General features: G+C 40.0%; 2 protein-coding genes across 3 annotated transcripts; one reads left to right on the top strand and one right to left on the bottom strand.

Moving 5' to 3' along the window:
* The first annotated feature begins 556 nt into the window (after positions 1 to 556).
* On the top strand, positions 557 to 2,686 carry LOC126394154 (zinc finger protein 345-like). Its single transcript, XM_050050812.1, has one exon. It carries the CDS (start codon positions 734 to 736, stop codon positions 1,511 to 1,513), a length of 780 nt encoding a protein of 259 aa, XP_049906769.1. The 5' UTR covers positions 557 to 733; the 3' UTR covers positions 1,514 to 2,686.
* Positions 2,687 to 5,363: 2,677 nt separating this feature from the next.
* On the bottom strand, positions 5,364 to 19,873 carry vdac3 (voltage-dependent anion channel 3). Of its 2 annotated transcripts, XM_050050998.1 has the most exons (10): positions 19,747 to 19,836; positions 14,914 to 15,032; positions 12,333 to 12,404; positions 12,054 to 12,103; positions 10,884 to 11,036; positions 9,688 to 9,740; positions 9,306 to 9,533; positions 8,994 to 9,144; positions 6,539 to 6,596; positions 5,364 to 6,446 (listed from the first exon to the last, which is right to left on the bottom strand). In XM_050050998.1, exons 2-10 carry the CDS (start codon positions 15,026 to 15,028, stop codon positions 6,355 to 6,357), a joined length of 972 nt encoding a protein of 323 aa, XP_049906955.1. In that variant the 5' UTR covers positions 15,029 to 15,032; positions 19,747 to 19,836; the 3' UTR covers positions 5,364 to 6,354. The 2 variants fall into 2 exon arrangements, with proteins under 2 accessions (XP_049906955.1, XP_049906956.1); XM_050050999.1 differs by lacking the exon at positions 14,914 to 15,032 and having other exon boundaries at positions 19,747 to 19,873.
* Between the last annotated feature and the right edge of the window lie 1,238 nt (positions 19,874 to 21,111).

The following is a 21,111-nucleotide window of genomic DNA, read 5'->3' as shown; positions in this document are numbered from 1 at the left end:
CTCATGTTCTTTGTCCCTCCAGAGCTCGCACAGCAACATGTGTGTAAGGAGGAGGAGGCTCTCACAAACCAGCAGCTCTGTATTCAGGAGAGGACCTCCAGTCTGGACCAAGAGGACCCAGAGCCTCCACAGATTAAAGAGGAACAGGAGGAACTCTGCACCAGTCAGGAGGGAGAGCAGCTTGAACTGAAGGAGGAGACTGATACCTTTATATTGACTCCTACTCATGAGGAAAGTGACCACAGTGAAGATCAGACTCTGGACTCTGATGATACTTTTGGTGAAGCAGAGAAAGAGTCTGTAGCCAACATGCCAGTTATAAGCTCTGTGCTGTCAGAAGCACACAGTGACCACCAGGTCCTCTTTCATAATCCTCATGAGGCTGAGAGCAAAGAGCAGAAAGGAGGCAAGCATGGAGACTCAGGACCAACTAGAGATGCAGAGGCAGAACCAAAGGAAAGACACCATAAAAGCAGAAGTCGCTGCAATTCTCGCACAGGTAAAAAGTCTTTAAAATGTGACGCATGTGGGAAAGATTTCCAGTATAAGTCATCACTGGAGAGACACCTGAGAAACCACTCAAGTGAGAAGCCGTTGTTTTGCAAATTATGTGGGAGAGGTTTTGTACAAAATCAATACTTAATCGATCACATGAGAATCCACTCAGGTGAGAAGCCGTATATTTGCAAAACGTGGAATAGTTTTCAGACTTCAAACATCCTTGTCGGCCCACATGAGACTCCACACAGGTGAGTTGTATGTTTGCAAGACCTGTGGGAAAGAATTCTGTGTCATGTCACGATTGAATAGACATATGAGAATCCACACAGGTGAGAAGCCGTATACTTGCCAAACATGCGGCAAACATTTCACATATAGTCAAGACTTAATTAGCCACACAAGAATCCACTCAGGTGAAACGCCTTATTCTTGCAAAACATGTGGAAAAGATTTCAGACATAAAAGGTCTTTGTCAGTCCACATGAGAGCACACACTGGTGAGACACCATATACTTGTAAAATCTGTGGAAAAGGTTTTGGATGTAACAGTAACTTGTTGGTTCACATGAGAACACACACTGGTGAGACACCATATACTTGCAAAACCTGTGGAAAGGGTTTTGGATGTAACAATAATTTAATGGCCCACATGAGAACACACACTGGTGAAAAGCCATATACTTGCAAAACCTGTGGAAAAGGTTTTGGATGTAACAGTAACTTGTTGGTTCACATGAGAACACACACTGGTGAGAAGCCATATACTTGCAAAACCTGTGGAAAGGGTTTTGGATTTCGTAGTAGTTTGTTGGTCCACATGAGAACACACACTGGTGAAAAGCCATATGCTTGTGAAATATGTGAGAAAATTTTCAGGTGTGGTAGTCACTTGACAGACCACATGAGGAGAGCTCACACTGGTGAAAAGCCGCACCTTTGCAAGACCTGTGGGAAAAGATTTGTCACAGCGACTGAACTGAAAGGGCATAAAAATGTGCACACAGACAAGTAGTTTTCTGTTGAAACCCACACGGGTAGGTTACCTGTTTCAAGTTCTACCCCTGCTAATATGTTTTATTTAAATTATTTACCTCAAAATACTGCAAAAACATTTCAGTTAAGTGCAGAGACAATAACCAAAGTTTCCTCTTTGTATTGGTGGAAGTATATATTAAAATAGAAGTGCTCTAAAAAAAATATTAGGAACACAGTAAGTCATGTTACTGTTCCTTCATCAAGGTGTTTTTGTCTTCTTCATGTGATGATATTATGTCAAGTCAAATTTATTGATATAGCACATTTAAAACAACCTCAGTTGACCAAAGTGCTGTACAGTTCTTCCAAATATAAATAAATGAATGAATGAATAGCAAAAACAACATAAGTTATCAATAAAATCAACAATAGGTTTAGACAATAAAACATCAAAAATATTCAGAGTTTTTACAAAAACTATCGTCGAGTATGAAGAAGAGATCAACCGTCAGCGCAGACTTGATGACAGCAGCAGATGAAGCGCTCATGTGGGTTGCAGTATCATGGTATCCAGGAAGGTGCTCTTTGGTCAGGAAGTGCAGTACATCTTAAAAAAGCAAAATCCAAGGCAACTCTTCTCTGGTACTAAAGTTCAAAGGCCTTTATTCAATGGCTAGTTCATGATGAACATTAAAAACACCAACATGTTTCGGCCATGCTCACTGGCCTTCAGGCCAGTGAGCCCTGATGAAGGCCAGTAAGCATGGCCGAAACATGTTTTGTACCAGAGAAGACTTGCCTTGGATTTTGCTTTTTCAAGACGTCTGCGCAGGCTGTTGGACGTCGTTTGGAAACCTGAAATAAAGTTACACAGGATAGGTATGTAAAACCTACTCATTTTAATGACATAGAATTGGGGATTTTTCATTATAAATAACTCAATTCTTAATTTATTTTGGCATTATTTGCTCTCATATCTATATACACAGTATCTTGTTCTTTATGTTGTCTGTCCCTCTAGAGCCTCCACAGCAACATGTCTGGAAGGTGGAGCAGGTTCTCACTGAGCAGGTTATCTCCCGCTCCTGTCCTCCCCTGTTCTGTTATGTGGGGGTGTGAGGGGCGGGTTTTCAATATTTGTAGTATTTTTTTTGTTGTTGTATGTTTTTAGTTTGTAAAGCACTTTGGGGTTGCATTTTTGATGTATGAAAGGCGCTATATAAATAAAGTTTGATTGATTGATTGATTGATTGACTGATTGATTGATTGATTGATTGATTGATCAGCAGCTCTTTATTCAGGAGAGGACCTCCAGTCTGCACGAAGAGGACCCAGAGTCTTGGGGGAAAATTGGGGGGGGGAAATCCCATGGAAATTAAAAGAGAGAGATAATGTTACCTGAAATGAAAACGGATGAATCGACTGCCGGAAGGTCAGTGTGACATCCAGGGTAAGTAAACAAAGCAGCGCTTCCGCAGTAGACGGAAGACTTCTTTTTTTTTTCAATGCTTTATTGAAAACGTACAAAAATAAACAAATGTGGCAACTTTCATTGTACATTAATTGCAACAGTATAAAGAGATTGCCAAGGGAGCATCAACCTATGCAAATCATCTCAAAATATAACATACACGCTGGGTGCTTCAATGTAGTAATTCAGAACGGATTGAAGTAAAATTAAAATAAACATCAATAAAATACATATAATTAATTGAATATGGTAAAATAACAAGACAAATAATCACTGATTTCACAAGGGGGAATTCAGATTAATTTCAGTTATCCAATTCAGTGGGGACATTTTTTAAAATATATGGCCTAATTTTTGTGCTTTTATTCCTTTTTGAAGTTTTAAAGATTTCATGTACATTTGAAATTCACTCATGAAGACAATACATTTGGGGGATGATTTCAGTATTGTTGTGGATAAAAAATTTTGCTAGACATAGAATTACATTACAACAGAGTTCATCATTTTTGTTTTGCAAGATCATACCAAGTTATATCATCTCTAGAGAAAGAAGCAGGAAACAATGAGATTTTTTGTTTGATCCATTTGTGAATATTAAGCCAGAATGTTTGTATTATACCACATGAGAAAAATATATGGTCCGTAGTTTGAATGTCACTTTCACAAAGTGTGCATATATTGTCATCGATATTAAAACGTAGTCTAAGTAATTCTTTAGAGGGATAAATGTCGGTCTTGATTTTGAAGTGTGTTTCTTTCATTTTGGGGGTAGGTACATTGTTCTTAGTTGATTTTTTTAAAAATCAAATTTATGTAGGATATCATTTTTGTTTTGTCTGCCAGGGAATAATATTCCAGTAAGGCAGTTTCTTATAAAGTTATTGTTACATTTTTTGTCCAGGATTAAAGTCCCCTGTATTGACAGTGGGGCCAGTTGTGCCATTATAGGTTCGGAAGACGGTATTAACATCGTAGCGCAGAATATTAATTAATTAATTAATTAATTTAATTTGTAATTAAATAGCGACTGACTGCTGCTGCTGAGAGAGCTCAAACGACGTGCTTTTAGAGGGAAACTAATTTATTTTTCAACCTGGACTTTATTTTCCCATATTTTTGTTTTTTAAATTGGTCCAATATTGAGCAAGAGGGCTGCGGACGCAGAGGTGAAAAAGGCTGCAATGTAATCAATATGGGCAATTGTGTGATGTCAGTTTACATCCAATAAAAGTGCTTGTGTTTGTCACAGACATTATTATTGTAATAAGTGGATTGACAACATTATGGAAAGGACCTTACAGAGGCATGATATGTGTCCCTTTACATTCGCTAGGAATGCACGATATTGGATATTTTGCAGATATCCGATATGCCGATATAGTAACTCATTTAGCTGATACCGATATCAATACATCAACATTTTTTCCCACCTAATTTTAGTGATCATCAAGTCTCTTCTGTGGTGGAAGTAACATCATATTATGCATGTGTACTCTTATCGTGATGGCCCCCCAGCAACTGGAGACATGGTGAACAATACTTTTTAGTGTATGTTATTTTAATTCATTGTGCAAAATAAGAAAAAGCATGTTGGCCGATTCTGATGGTTGATTTTAAAGCCAGTATTGGCCGATACCAATGACTTGCTGTTATTAAGATGCATCCCTAACGTTCATTAATCCGGTTTGTTTCTTAGTGTGTGTAACCAAGTCCTGCTTAACTTTTTAACTTGGTCAAAATAAGCTCAATATTCATCAGTGACACTGGAAATCTTTTAGATAAGACTAAGCTATGCTTTCTGTGCTCCAACACAACAAAATATTAACAACACTCCTCTCTCCAATGCTTACAAACGTTTCCACAAGTGTTTTTCCTCCAGGAAGTCGCCACTGGTGACATTTCAGAACAAGACTTGAAGACCTGAAGTAAGACTTGGTCACAATAACAAACAGACCAGTGGAAGGTAAAGAAAAACATTTCATATCTCTGCAGGTTTTTTTTCCGTATTGTTAACAGACACTTCTGAGCCTGTCAGTGGCAAAAACAAGCACTTTTAAGGGACGCTAATTGATAGTGCGCAATTGCCTGTTGGAATTACATTGCAGCCTGTTTCGCCTTTGCAGCTGCAACTCTCTGAATATTGGATCATATTAAAAAATTGTTGTCTCCTTAAGTCACTTAGCGATAAAAACATGAGGGTCCAGGTTGAAAAATACCTCAGTTTCCATTTAAGATTGTAATACTGTCAGAATAACAGAATGTTCGACATTTCTACTATAATTTTCAGAATCAAAGTTATTTTTGTATCTTGAATACAGTTTTTAATGTACTGAAAGTGATGTTTTTTTGGGGAATGAGCACTCAAGTTCTTCATCTGTTTGTCAACCAAAATTGAACAAAAACTCACCCATTAAAGTTATAGGGGTTAACATTCTTTATTCCATTAATTCAATAAAATCAGTTTGAGGTCCTAAATGTCAACTAACTCCTATACAAAGCACAACACAGATTAAGTGAAATGTGGTAAAGGTCAAACAGGTACAGGACACAAAATGAGACAAGACAAAGAGGTGACACAGAGTCTCCAATTGCTGTCAGACTTTTTATCAAACAGAACCTGAAAAACAGACATATAGGCAACTGAGGGTTCACAGTTTAAAACTGTGTTACTGAGGCTTGAATAGTGGAATCAGTCCACTGAGTAGGATCAGGCGCTCTTTGTCTTTTCTCCTTGATTCTCTCCAGCTTTTATTGCATCTGTTTACAGTCGCTGTACTTGTCAGTGTGACAATGAAAAGTCAAAAAACATCCCTCTAGCCTTAAAAGCATGCAACAAATCCACAATATACCGAAAACAAGCATCCTCTAATAATCCTATTAATGTCTAAAACCCAGAGTATATCTGAAACAAAAACAAGTTGACCACACAGTCAAAATAAGAAGGTGCTTTGACTCTTATTTCAGAGAGAAAACATAAGTCTGAGACACAAATGCTCTATGAAAAGTGCACTTTGTCTGGTCAAACTGGTCATAAGCAGCACTTTATTTGGAGAACAGGGGGTTTGCATAAATTGCGTGCTGATGCATCTGTTCTTTTGTTGTATTCTGATAACTTATGCTCAAAAGTTGTGGGCACTGTAAATAATGTATGTTTTAAAAGTAACAAACACAAAATAATGTTTTTTTTTTCTTTTAAAACTACAGTACCGGAGGTCTTAGAGGCTGCTCAGGGTTTCAGGAATAAGGCCAACGGACGTGTGTATATCTGTGTGCATGTGTGTGTAGGACTCAGAGGGAAGATGTGTTTACGTGTCACTGAGTGGACCTCTGCTGTATTTTCACATTTGGGCTCTTTATTCTTCTCCTGTGTCGCTTTCCTCTCCTCTTGTATGTCCCCTGCTGAATCTTTATGCCTCCAGCTCGAAACCCAAGCCGACTTTGTGCCCACCACCGTTCACGTTCTTTCCGTCGATCAGACCTGAGAGGGTGAGCTTGACTCCTGCGGGGAAGATGGCCAGTGTATGTGTCAAGTCGCCTTGACTATGATCTTTGTATTGTTGTTACAGAAATGGAAAAAATAAATCAGCTAACCTGGCCTGAGGGTTTGTGTGTATCCAACTCCAACAAGGCAGGCGTTGTTGACTTTGGTCTGTGAGGAGAACAAAACATGATGTACAGGTAAGATAATCATGAACACAGTATTTGGAGAAAGACAGTTGTTGAGTCTCATTCCCAGGTCGTAAGGTAGGTAGGTAGGCAGTTGAGAGAGTTTTATTGGCCGCATTAGTGGCTTGGCTTGGGGTGGCAATGGTGGCCTGTTGGACTGTCAGTCCACCACTTTGGTCCAGACCAAAATGTCTCAACAACTAATGGATATGAAATTTTGACAAGATGTTCATGATCCCCAAAGGATGAATCCTAATGACTGCAGGATTCCTGCAACATAAGGCAAGTTACATTAAGGTCTTTTTTTAATGCCACTTGTAATGAGAATAAAGACCAATTTTCTAATAACCTATTGAAGAATTTGTCTCGTCTCAGTGTTAAGACACCACAGTTTCTCTGCTTTCTGTATAGGTGTAAACCAGAATGTTGTTTGGAGATCTGTTGCTGCTGCTGCTGCTGACTCTGCTACTGTTATCAGAGATGGGGTTGGAGGCGTTGTGGAGGCGTTGCGGAGGCGAGGGTAGAACAGAACTGGGAAATACCTGGTGTTTGTCGGCCAGTTTTCTCTGCAGTTTTGTGTCTCTCATTCTGTATTTGGGATTCCACTGATTTGATTCCCATCGTGCCCAGTTTGAAAAAAAATTAGAATAAAATACATGGAGCCTTATATGCACTACCTTGTACCAGTTTCAGCTATGTTGCAAAGTCTGACAGTGACAACTGGCTTGCGGACGGTGGATCCTCAGCTCTGAGCGTCCCAGACTGAGACAAAATGAGTTGTTGCTGCTATCCTGATCTGTGTGACATTAATGCGAGAGGCATTTGGTAAATGATCTTAAAAAATACATGTTACCAGTTATTTTGAGATTTTACATTGCAATGTCAAAAAAAGATTCCTAAACTCCTACTTCCCATGCCTTAGCATTTTAATACTTTTGAAAGTTTTACTTAAGACATTTTAATATTAATTAAGGCATTATTTTAGATTAAATAAATGGCTTTTAAGACTTTTTAAGGATCTGCAGAAACCCTGTGACTGTGGCGATCAACTGACTTTTCTTTTCACGCCACCAGCAGGGGCCGCTAATGTTTTGGGTAAAGTAACTTGACAGCTTTTGGATGAGTTATCATGATATTTGGTACACACATTCATGTATGTCACCCTCAGGATTAATTATAATGACTTTGATGATCCCCTGATTTTCAATTACTGGCATTATCAGGTCAAAATTTCACTTTGCCAAATACATGCAGAGTTAATAACATCCACATCAGCTTCGGCTGTTTGTTGTGTATAGTGCTAATTACAATATGCTAAACATCAGCATGCTAATATTGTCATTGTGTGCATTTGACTCAAAGCACAACTAATTGTCACAGAGATGCTGGTGTGGCTGTAGACCATGCATTGTTTAAATCAATTTCTCTGACTTGGGGGGTGCAAAACAGGGAAGACATGTCAAGTACTTTTTTTAAGCAGTGGGAGAGACTCATAATTATATTTTGGGCTAAGGGGCAGGACATTCAACTTCAAATGGTTATATTTTGTATTTATCTTAAATACAATCTGAATCCCAAAACCCGCTGGTGGCTTTCAAAGGCATGATTTCTTTAAAAATGGCCAAATCAAACCATTTATCATAGCTAGAAACATGTAAAAACATAAATTATCATATGATTTTCAAATTGCCAACAGTTCCTAAAAACATCATGAGCAACGTAACACTTCACCAAAATCACTTTATTTTACATCTTAGTTAAAATTTAGTCAAAAAAAAGGCCAGATCCTGTATAAAACATTAAATTCTGCTCACTTGCATACATGACAATAGTAAAAAAGAATAATAAGGTACTCCAGGTTTTTTTTTTACTTTTAACTTTAAAACATCAAAGTGTGAATTTTTAAAACCTAATAACCTCCTCGTGCCAAATAGCTGACACTGTTCTAGACGGCCGCTGCTGCCACTGTTGTCAATGTTATGGTTTATTTGGGACAAAGCTAATTATGAGCATGCTGCTAATGCTGGCTGTGTGCGCACGGTGATGTGTGTGTGTGATGTGTAGGCTGGCTGTCACGTGGCTGTCATGCACCCATATTCTGCTGAAGTGCACACACAGCTTGTGCGATAATGCGATTTGTAAAGAGAATTTGCATTTTGCTTAAGAAATTAGCCATTTTTCAAGATAAACTAGAATTACCGCTTTGCAGTATTTATATTTCAGGCCTAAAACACAGTCACATCTTGGCCACCCTCCTTCTCTGATAAGTAAAGAACATTCCCTAATTTCTTATGCATTGCATAAGGACAATATATTACGCAGGTATTATCACTGCTGAAGGTTTTATCATTTTAAATAATGATTTGAGGTCAGTTCTTACAGACAGGGAGGCATCCTTATCCAGCTGGTATTTAGCTCCAATCCCAAAACGTGTGTTGTTGCTGCCAGCCGTCCAGGCCAGGTGGACCGCCATCTCCAAGTTGCTGTTCACCTTTTGGTAAATGGAGCCACCAAACTCAGTGCCGTCATTTCTGAAATACAAAGCACAGATACAGAGGGTGGGGATCAGCAGGAACAGATATTTGTCACAACTTGATGTTTCATCCTGTGGAAATGTTTCCTCTCTAATAGCTGCCCTCATCTAGTGTCACTTCCACTTCCTGCCTCTCTTTACTTTGATGTGGCGACTCACACGCTGGTGTGAAGCTGGAAGTCACCGGCCTTGTATCCGAGGGCGAAGTTGTTCTGGCTCACTTGAGATTTGGCTGTGTCAAAAGCCAACTGGTAGCCCGCCAGCCAGCCCTCGTAGCCCAGCACAGCAGCTGCGTGGACGGTGGGACCGGCCATGTCGAAGTCCAGGTCGCAACCAACATTTAAATATTCCCGCTTGTACCCGGTCTTCAGTTTGGCGCTCTTCTTGCTGCAGAAGGAAAACAAGAAAAGAGGGAATGTCCTTGAGATTAGCCAGTACTGCACTGTTAATAAGTTTATGGTATACATCTGTATTGGCTGACTAATTTATTCATATTGTCCATTTATCGAAGACTACTTAGCATGAACGGGATTGCACTTACCCAGTGTTGGGCACAAATGAAGCGTCCAGACCTAGCTTCAGGCCCTTAGCCAGCTACACACAGACGAACAGACAGAAGACAATGAGGTAATATTCTATCTGAAAATGAATATGTTGATGTTGGAGAATTATTAAACAGGCTAGTAAAAGTAAAATTCTGTAATCAGTGGTGCAATCTAACTAAGTACATTTACTCAAGTACTGTAGGCTATGTAAGTACGAATTTGTGGTACTTGTACTTTACTTAAATACTTCAGTGCTATGCAGCTTTATATTTCTACTCCACTGCATGTCAGATGTAAATCTTGTACATTTACTCCACTTCATTTTTTGACAGCTTTAGTTACTTTTCAGATTGTAATTCAACATCCCCGTTCTTTCCAGTGAAAACAGCATCTCCAAATGTGGTGATGTTTCTGATAAACTGAAGGAGGAAGTGTTTTTCTGAGAGGTTGTAGCTAGCTGTTTTCTTCAGTTTACTGTATAATCATCTGAAAATAAGAATTGTTGTGTTCTCCTTACATTAGAGTGAGACGTTTATCTCTACATCACATACTCGCCATGTTATACCACAGTAAAAAGGGCTATTCGTGTTTTTGCAACAGCCACAGTAATTGCCGCCCTGGTTTTTGTTTTACTCAAATCTGTTTTATTCACTCTTTTTACCACTTTAAATCTCCAGGTCCATTTGTTTTGTAAAGGAAGAGACCCCAGCGGATAATTCGGCTCGTGATAAGAAACCTCCTGAATGTCTGGATCAGAAATGGTGAGCACATTAGCAGGTGCTGGGCTTGCAGCATGTCTGCAATGAGCTGAACAGTGTAGGAGAAAAAACGATTTGCTGCTTTATTCAGTGTTTTTACCAGTTTAAATCACCTGGTATGTTTCTTTTGGAGAAATTGGCTCCCTGTAAAAACCTCCTGAACAATGAACGCTAAAGGAATTCTAACTTGGAGAAGTTTTATCTGGTTGCAATTTGCAATCCTCACCACCAGATGCCACTCAGTCCTAAACACTGCTCCTTCAAGTGAGGTTTTGAATGCAGGGCTTTTACTTGTGGTGGTTTTATCTTCACAGTGTGGTACTAGCACTTTTACTTCAGTAAAGGATCTGAATACGTCTACCACCACTGCCTGTTATATATTCTTCTTGAAGAACTTAAAATGACTAATATCTAATATGCTTGTTTGACCTCACCTGGTCCTCCATGGTGATTTCTGTGGTGAGAGTATTGTCTGTGTTCCATTTCTGGCTGAAGTTCAGGCCTAGGTCATTCACTTTGTACTTGGTCTCCAGGTGGCCTCCTGACTTCCCTGTGTCTGTGTTGTTGGAGCCAGAGGTGGCAAACTCCTGCAGGAGTAAGAGGGATGATGTGATGAAGGGGGGGAATGGAGATGGAAAATGAGGTGGGAAGGGAAGCAGAAAGGCACATTTGAGCTCAACTACAGAAACTAGAGGCAGAAGGGGAGAGAAGGCATACAGGGATATAGACAAAGGCGTGGGAAACAGGCATTGCTTCTCTGCTTTTTTTCTGCCAAACAATCCCTCTCAGGTTTGTATGGCTGGTTAGGTAAAGGAAGAACTAGACCTTTTAAGACAGAGCTGGGAAATTGAAAATATAGGAGGGACTGTGAGGGAGAGGTTGGTTGTGAGGGTTGCTGTTACGGCTGCAGCAGTTGTTGTGGTAAGACTGTCACTAACATGAGCTATCGCTGCAAGGAAACACTTGGCAGAAAGCCTGCACACATCGTCTACACACAAACACATAACTGGTATCACTAGCTTACCCTGCAGAGCACCTGTGTTTAATTATGCACAAACACCCTCTCTTACCATCTGATGGGAACATCCCAAAGAAGAAGCAGAAAAAAAAAGAGAAAAGAGAGAAAGTTAGGGAGAAACACACAGTTTTCATGCTCACTGGGAAGCAGCAAAGTTTAGACACAGAGGGAATACATTTACAATGTTTTTCCAGCAAGGTTTGAGTTTTGTGGCATGTGGGAAACTCTGTATCCAAGTGCTCATTATGGTTTTACCATGGCAACAGGTTTACAGCAACACAGACACACAGCGTGCCTGGAGTTAACTAAACACTCTGTGAAACGGAGTACTTTCTTTAGTCATGATACAACATGTTGCTTGAGGTAAGAGAGTAAGGTGTAAACTTGTCAGGTGGATCGAACTGTTTCAATATGATGACTCTGTAGGTTAGACTGAGTTCATGTCAGGCAACAAACACCCTCTGACATGAAGTGCTGCAAGGCCGTGAGTCAGTCAGCTATTGGGTCTACACCGCAGAGCGAGAGAGAGGCCTGAACATGAAACTTAAACACACTACAGGCTTATGGAGACAACAGCAGTACTTACAACACCACTCTGGGACTTAGTCTTAACGTCCAGCTTCAGAAGTCCATATCCTGAGAGAGACAGGAAATTAAGGAAATTGAGAAAAGAAAAACAGAGGGGGTGGGAAAATAACTTACATCCTTGTGCTGCACAGCATGGGTCTGAAAACAGCTGCAGCAAAAATAAACAGCGTGCATTCAAAGTGACATTGGGCAAACAAAAAGTTCTCTAATATCAGTTCTGTTTCAGTACAAAAAAATAGCAACATCATATCAGTAGTATATTCATATGTTGAGTTACCAAAGCCCTTGTTGAAGATGTCTTTGGCAGATTTCCCCAAGTCTGAGTATGCAGGAGGGACGGCCATTGTGCCTGAGGAAACAGACATACCCATTGTAATAAGACACACATACAAATACACACTTCACCGCATCAATCCGTCTAGATGCATAATTAAAGAGATTATCCAGTAATTGAGTAACGCACTTCCATAAAGTTGGAGGACTCACAAGGGACAGGTTAAAAAAAAGAAAGAAACATGGTCAAAACTGATGCAGCAGAGGCCAAAATAATATGCAGATTTTTGGTCCCTAGCATGGGCCACTTTTAGAAACTCCTGGATCCTACATTTCCCATAATACAAGTCCATAGTTTCTTTCATTCCCTACATAGTAAACACTCTTCCAGTCAGACTCAGACTCCTCCAGTTTGTAAGACAGAGCTTTGTTAAAAATGTCCGCCCTGCGCTCTGAATCACAATTGTGTGTCCCACTACTTCTTTATATCATTGTACCTTGAACTTTGACCCTCTTGCTCATATATCTGTCACAGTATGTAGCGAGAAATTTATATTATATATATTTATAGTATAAAGGAAAAGTATGCATTTTGGAGCACAGAAGATCTTAATGTTATAACTTAATGCTGAAAACAAAATGCCATTTCCTGAGCTCAATCGAGAGAGCTCTGCTGCTGTACAAAACAATAAGCCACTTTGATGTTACCCATTGGTTTGTCGGCCCCCATTTTTAAGCCTCAAGTTTGGTATTTCGGCCGTCAGCATGTTGGTTTTTTGGAGTCAGAAGTGACCACATTTACACATGAGGGTGGAGCTATGAAGGAGCGAGGGGTGGATTTGACTCACAGACTGCAGTGATGCCTCACAGACAGCCTGCAGGTCAAAAAGGTCCTCCCTTAATTTTGCGTAACAATTTTTATGCCTTAATAAAATGTAAATGGTTGAGTTATTTAAAAATTCACCCTCTGTAGCCTATAGTTGTCATGAATGTACGACATCTATTGCATGTCTGTCTGTCCTGGAAGAGGGATCCCTCCTTAGTTGCTCTTCCTGAGGTTTCTACCGTTTTTTTCCCCCGTTAAAGGGTTTTTTTGACAGTGAAATTACACACTCACTTATCTGTCATTGTTATTTTTATAGTTATGCTCTTTTGTTGTTTGTTATCTTTCTGATTATTTTGTTCACTTAAACAATTCCTATTCTTGATATCACTATCCAGTCAACTGGTCACCCGTCACTTAAATGCACTGTCATCCGTCTTTGTGGCTTCTGTCAGCTGACAATGAGCTGTCATCTATTTGCAGCTCAGTTGATGTGATGAATTTTCTGCAGTGAGAGGATTGTGGGTCAGAATAGCCAGAAAAGCATGCTGGCTTGCGTGCTGCAAAATGCAACCGGATGTAGTAGAACATCCTGGTATTTTTGGCATACTGCATTTGACATACTAAATCTTTTCTGGTATACTAAATAGTATGGTAGCATGGGTACTGGAACACACAGCTAGTCTCTAAGACTTTTGTCAGGCTCCCTTCACATTAAAATACTAGAACAAACACTACCAACAACTACAAGCACCTCCATGGAAGATGAGCAATGCAATTGAGAGAGCACTTCTGAAATGCACGCACATGTAACGCAATATATTTGCTCACACACAATACATCACAGATAGCTTTTCTACCATATGTATACTTGCAAACAATCATCAGTATGCACATTTGTCTTAGTTGGGACACCCCACCATCTGGAGGGGGCCTGTCTGTGTCCAGCTTCTCTCCGCCCCTCCATCTTCCTTGTGAACCCTATTGATCGCCTGGCAGCAGTCCATTAGCAAGCAGCGGAGGTTGTTAAACTAATGAGACTGATTCACTTAAAGGAAGAGGAATAGAAATGTGCAGGAGCAAATATATGAAAAGATCACACAGCCATCTATACAGAGGCTATTTTCTGCAAGACGTACCATTGTCTATCAACATTAATAATGTTCCTGTTATGGTAGGTTTGTGAAGGAAAAGAGATATGATATGTATGATTTTGAAAAAAAAAATACTGTGCAAGCCAATGCAGTAGAGCTAACCTAAGCAGTAGCAGGTTTGGTTAGTCAGCAACTACGAGTTCTGCACACCACTGCATTGCACCGGGCTTCAGACAGTCATCAGGGTCCCCTGGCTCAGTGTGTGTGCACACTCTTTGCGTGTGCGAGGAAGACATGTTTGACAAGGTGACTTTGCAGGAGCGTTTAGAATACCCTGCACTCACTTATTAGCCAGAGCTGGTTTAATATTTTACTAGTGACTGGCCTTCCTTTCTGAGCTTTACTCCTGCTGCTCCCTCCACTATTTATCTCACCAGTCACATCTTTTTTGCAGACTATGGAGACTTTGCTTTGGGTTATGCGCCTTCTATAAGCTAATCAATCAGTGAGACAGTACATAATATCAAAATGTTGTCACTGCAATCAAACAAAGGGTAAAGAAGAACAATTCCCATATATCTAAGGTTATTGTCACTGCAGTTTAATCTTAATCCAGGGACCCTGATGACGCGTCATGTGTCTCTCTTTACACAAACCCCCTCACTCACCATGTCCCTTGGGTGCGTGGTGATGGCATGTTCCACAGTGGTCTTTGTTCTCTGCCTGCTTGCCTTTTCCTGTCTTGTCCTGCTTCACCTCACTCTCCAATCCTTCCTCTGCCATGTCTCTTCAGGAGAGGGAAGTGCAAGGAGGGACAAAGGAAAACTTTGGCAAGTGGTCCGGCACTGCTTTGACAGCAACGGTGCACAATATGGGGGTTTGCCTGCAGCTGCTGTGAATATTAGCATGTTTCTTTAGCATGCAGTCAGAGCTCAGAGGTCTCCTTTCTAACTATTGCATCACATTGTGCAGTATGTGCACAGGCCAGCAGATGAAGAACACATGTACTTTGTGCACAGCATTTAAACATGATAAGGCCTGTGTACAGCCCCACTGAGAGATGGCATTTCTATCAGACGAAGAACACTGATAAGCTGTAAGACGGGCACAAAACACTTATCTGGCTGAATAAAGAAGCCTCTGCGCCCCTGACAAAAGCATAGAAAACACTGCATATCATACAGGTGATCATCTGTTTGCAAGTAATACATCAACAGCATGTTAGAGCAGCTGTGATGCAACTTCTTGTCACAGTGTCATTCACCTTTCACATGTCACTACAGGCAAGATAAGCACAGTCCTATATGTACAGTAACCTCTCTCCAAATATGCCTTTTCCACATGCTGTGGTGCTTACAGCCCCTGAAAACTTGGTTTAAAATCATTTCTTTGGCATTCTTTTGTAACATTAAATATTCATGACTAAATGTGTCAGTCAGAGTTGAAGTTCAGAAGCATCCATAGCTCCAATTTATTAATCCTGCAACAATTGTGTTTGTTTTTTGTGTGTGTGTTTATGTCAGCCACCATAGTTAGCAGCCCCTCCACAATGAGTCAAACAGCATCAGAAAACACTGATTTGTAACATGTAACTGCTTCATTCAGCATTTTACTGGTTTAAACCACCAGGTTCATTTGTTCTGAAGAGGAACAGACCTCTGCTAATAAGTCAGCTCCCGGTAAAAACCTCCTCAACATCTGAATCTTAAGTTATCAGAGAAAAAAGGTGAGCACACATTAGCAAGTGCTGGGCTAGTGGCCTGTCACCAACAAGCTGAACAGCATTGGAAAAACACTGATTTGTAGTGTTAAACTGCTTTATTCAGTGTTTTTACCGGTTTAAATCACCAGGACTGTTTGTTTTAAAGAGGACGAGACCTATCCAGATAATTCAGTTCCTGGTAAAAACCTCCTGAACGTCTGGATCTTAAGTTATCAGAGAAAATCCATGAGCACACATTAGCAGGTGCTGGGCTTGTAGCCTGTTTGCTACAAGCTGAACAACATTGGAAAAACACTGACTTGTAGTTTTTAACTGCTTTATTTTAGTGGTTTAAATCACCAGGTCTCTGTTTTGGAGAGGAGGAGACCTCTGCAGATAATTTGACTCCTGGTAAAAAAAAGCTGAATGGCTGGATCTTAAGTTATCAGAGAAAAAAGGTGAGCACATCAGCAAGGAGCTGAACAGCATTGGAAAAACACTGATTTTTAAGTTTTAACTGCTTTATGCGTTTTTTTACTGGTTGAAATCACCAGGTCTGTTTGATCTGGAGAGGAGGAGACCTATGCAGATAACTGAGCTCGGGGTAAAAATCTCCTGAACTATGAACATGGAAGGAATCCCAACCGAGAGTTTGTGCTTGACACATGGGAGAAGTTTCAGCTGGTTGCAGTCCTCACAACTAGATGCCACTAAATCCTATTCAATTCAATTCAATTACAAAATTTCTATACACTGTTCCTTTAAGATCTCCATCTTTCTTACAGGCAAACACCTGACCATAAACACAGTATGTGTCATGAAGTCCTGTCCGTCTCTGTTCTCTCAGTGTTGTCTTCATTTCTCATATGTTAAGCAAATATGTGGCAGCTGACCTGCATTTTGCTGACCACGCGCAAGTCCTGGACAGTCTTTGTCATTTCACCCGACATACACTCCTTCTCCGCTCTGTACCCCCTCACCTCCTCCACCACACAGTCCATTTTTGACCCTTTCCCTCCTGGCCTTCATCTCTCAGTCTCAACACGCAGCTCTAAATTTAGCCCAGGTGAACCCAACACTACAACACATGTGACCAGAGTTTCAGCATGTGTCCTCCTCCAGGTTCAGTCTATTAAAACCCCTATGAAAACAGATTCATTTGTCTGTATTGTACCTCCACACTGTATTTATATACAAACACACTCCTGCCACTCAGTTTAACACTTTCATAAGCTGCAACCAGATGACAGTCTTGACTGAGCTCAAAGGTCAAAATGACAACCATAAACAACAGAGGTATGTGATAGGAAAAGGGCAACCACGCCAACAACAAGATGGTGGATGTGTGAGTGTAAACAATCATACACAGACAATTAGTATCTCTATAATACTATATCTTTAATGCAGTACAAAGTCTGTATTAGCTATTAGCCCCGCTCCTAAAAATTGTGTACAGCTGTTAATATGTTATGTACATGGCAAATTTTTTTGTTTAGAATACCAGTTAACTGATTTAGGAGATGTTTGTCCTTTCACAGAGCACTAGCATGTTACATCAACTCATCTAAAGAGATGGCCAATTTTGATTCTTACTACCTATAATTCCTATAAACTACCTATAATTCTTACTGCCTAAATAATTATTGAGAAATGTATTTAAACGTTTTCTTTAAATACTCAATTCCTTTGTCTATGAAATGTCAAACAGCAAACAGATGTATCAATCAATGTGTCAAATGTATGTGTTTCTTTGTCCATTTCAGTAACTGCTTATCCTGTTAGAGGTCTTGGGGGGGCCGGACTAAATCCCAGCTGATGTTGGGTAAGAGGCGGGGTACACCCTGGACAGGTCGCCAGACTATCACAGGGCTGACAGGGTAGGGCTGTGTTTATATGTGTGGATGCAAATTGGAGAAAAGCCATCAACCTCTTTGTCTATGTGTGAGGGTGAAGCCAGTGTGTTGAATGTTAATTTTCATAAATGTCTAACTAATCCTGAAAACTGGTATTTGTTTTTCATCTGTCTTATTATTCCAATGACTAATAATTGTAGCTAGGGCTGGTTACTATATCAATATTATATTCATATTGTGATATGAAACTAGATATGGTCTTGGATTTTGGATTTTGTAAACTGCTGTAGCTGTTCTATTAATTGCCTTTACCTGCTTAGTCTTTATTATATCCACATTACTGATGATCTATCAAAACTATCGTCTTTAAATGTGAAAGCACCAGCGTCAACAGTATTTGGTCAAAAATATCGTCATATTTGATTGTACTACTATGTACTATTGAAAAACAGCAAGAACTTAGCAGTTTAATATGAAAAAACCACACACATGATAGATGCTAATTAGCAGACACTGAACAACAAAACTAAAATTGTGCCAACAGTAAGTTAGCCAACACTAGCCGAACCCTCAGATAAGATGAAACCAAGGCAAGTGTGTGTGTGGCATATAACAGGAGGAATGTGTGGGTGTGAGATAAGGTCAACTGCAGTCAAGTTACACTAAGACAATTTATAGCTTGAATGTAAAGAGCATGAGGCAGTGGTGAATTTGTTCCATAGTGTGATGTGTTCAGCATCCAGTGGGTTTTAAAGCTGTCCAATGACATCAGTTAATTTGTCAGCACCTGCTGTTGTGTACTTTGATATGGGTCTTATAATGCTTGCTGCAGTCTGTATTGTTATTTATGTGTTTGTCGATTCAGACCTATTAGAGAAGTACATTGGATTTTCACTGACATCTGCCATATTACAGGATTTTCCTAAATCGGCTTTGCCAGTCTCTGTATATTGCCAGTAAATCAGTCTTCTTGTAGGCTTGCCATTTGTCTATATTTGTTTGTTTGTTCCTCCCTTTGTGTTGTTGTAGGAATTTTTTTTCTCTTATTTTCTTTTTTGACTATTCATTTTATTTGTCATGTTTTGTCCGATCTGCTTTGCTCTGTTTAAAAAATGTCATAAATATATTCTTTTAAAAAAACTGACCTATTTCAGAACTTTGGAGAGCGACATGATCAAAATGCAACCAAATAACCACGATTATGTCTCCAACCTAACCGTGATGTTTGATTTGCCTCACAAATACTCAGTGTAGGTCACTAATAATACTAAGCACACTATAATTACATAGGAAGGAGCGTGCGTAAAGGTGGCCAGTGCCAAAAGATAACGGGCCATGTTATGTAGCTAGTCATGGACCTTGTGCTTCGAGACAAAAAGTCATATAATAACAGGATTTACGGCATCACGTCGCCCTGTCCCATAAGAGGACGAGTGTTTTTATACGCCAGATGCGTCCACTCCTGACTTCCATTGTTCGTGCGTCTCTCAGACGCGTACTGCCTGCAGAGGATTTACCATCGCTGCAGCAGCTTTTTACAAACACAAAATCTACTTTTCGGGTATTACAGTCTGGATGTTGCACAGCATTGGTAAAATAGGCTACTTTAAGATATCTGCAGACAATAGGACACCCATTGATTCTCCTATCCACGTCACATTCAAGTAAATACATTATGTAAAACTCGTTTTGTTAGGATGAGTTTCCAGGTAGTTTACAGTTGAAAGTCATGTTACATACAGGCCTGGACTGGCATTAAAACCTTGGCATGCCCGCTCCTGAAGCTGCTGCTGCTGCTGCTTCACACCCACCCCTTTATGTGCGACTCATATCTCTCACTGACAGTCAAAGCCACAGCTGTAAACAGCTGAATTGTCATGCAGATAAACGAGATGAGTGAATAACTTTTTGAAAATAATAACTCGCTAAAGTGAGTTATTTCTTACCTTTATATGTGGGGCGGAGCGCGCAGAGTTAGACGACGCTGTCGGGAGCAGCGGGGCACAGTGAAGGAGAAAGCAGAGACAAACACACTGGGCAGGCGCGAGTCAGACCTCCGGCCGAGGGCGGGGCCGCTGAGTAATTTGACAATGAGCAAGAAAACTTATCAAAGAGTGCACTGTTCACAAGTGTTTCACCTCGTAAACATTGACGCCGAGAATACCTCTGGTGCTCCGCGTGTGTTTACTATGGGATAGGCCGCTGTGTCCGATAATATCATCCCCATATGTCTATGATACAGTTTTATCATGGTAGAATATTCATACAGGCTAAATATCTATAAAATGCTGCAGATTAGGCTCATTACCCTGATGCATTTTAAACACCAACACATAGCTACTTACTCCACAACTTGTCACTAAAAATAAAGCTTATGTGGAAAGTAAAACTCTTTTATATGTTGGTAGTTTAACTTGCAGCCACACAAATATGAGGATATGTGCTGTTTACAATCCAATGCTGCTTAGAATTCATTCTTTCAAACCCAGCCTCAAAGCTCATCTCTTTCAAATAGCCTATTCAGTATGACTCCTGTCCATCTAGCCACACACATCAATTATATACACAGAATTTTGTTCACTGTAAACTTGTTGTTGTTACTTTATTGTTATTTTATCTTTTTTTAATGTTACTTTATTCTTTATCTCGTTGGTTTTTTTAAATTTGCTGTTGTTTTCTCCATCTTTGCCTGTAAGATGACTTTTGAGTGTCGTGAAAGGCGCCTATAAATAAAATGTATTATTGTTGTTGTTATTATTATTATTATTAGCCTATTATTATTGCAATGCCTGGGTTTTATTATATATTTATTTTATTAGTGTCTATGCCAGTGTGAAACAACTGTGGGAGGCACAGCTGTGGAAATGCTGCATTTGTTTTGGTGTAATAAGACTCGGACACCACTCGGGGGCAATGACCTCTAACCAAAAAGCATTTACGTGGCGTGAATGTAATCTTTGCCCTGACTTTCAGCTGTCAGGCGGACCGTGCTCTCAGGTCGTGTGCAGTGTACGTTACCATTACAGTCCAGCAATCAAATATTTATAGTTTCATTCAAATTAGAAATAGTGCAGATTAGGGCCATAGTTGTGGACTGAGTGTTGCGGTCGTACTGAAATAGGAGTCGGTGTTTGGTAAACCTGAAAGACAGTACACAGGGATCATACGAGCCCAGTGCATGAACCTGCAGGATTACAATAGAACTACACCTGCTAGAACTTAACACTGCTCTAAAGGCAGCTGACAAAATGTGAACACGTGCTTTTTGTTGTTTCACATATGGTGTTAAAATGATCTTTTTTCAGTGTTAT

This window comes from Epinephelus moara, chromosome 8, assembly GCF_006386435.1.
Source record: "Epinephelus moara isolate mb chromosome 8, YSFRI_EMoa_1.0, whole genome shotgun sequence".
Lineage (NCBI taxonomy): Eukaryota > Metazoa > Chordata > Actinopteri > Perciformes > Serranidae > Epinephelus > Epinephelus moara.
The sequence above is the reverse complement of the archived record's forward strand: the minus strand, read 5'-3'. Positions and strand labels throughout refer to the sequence as shown.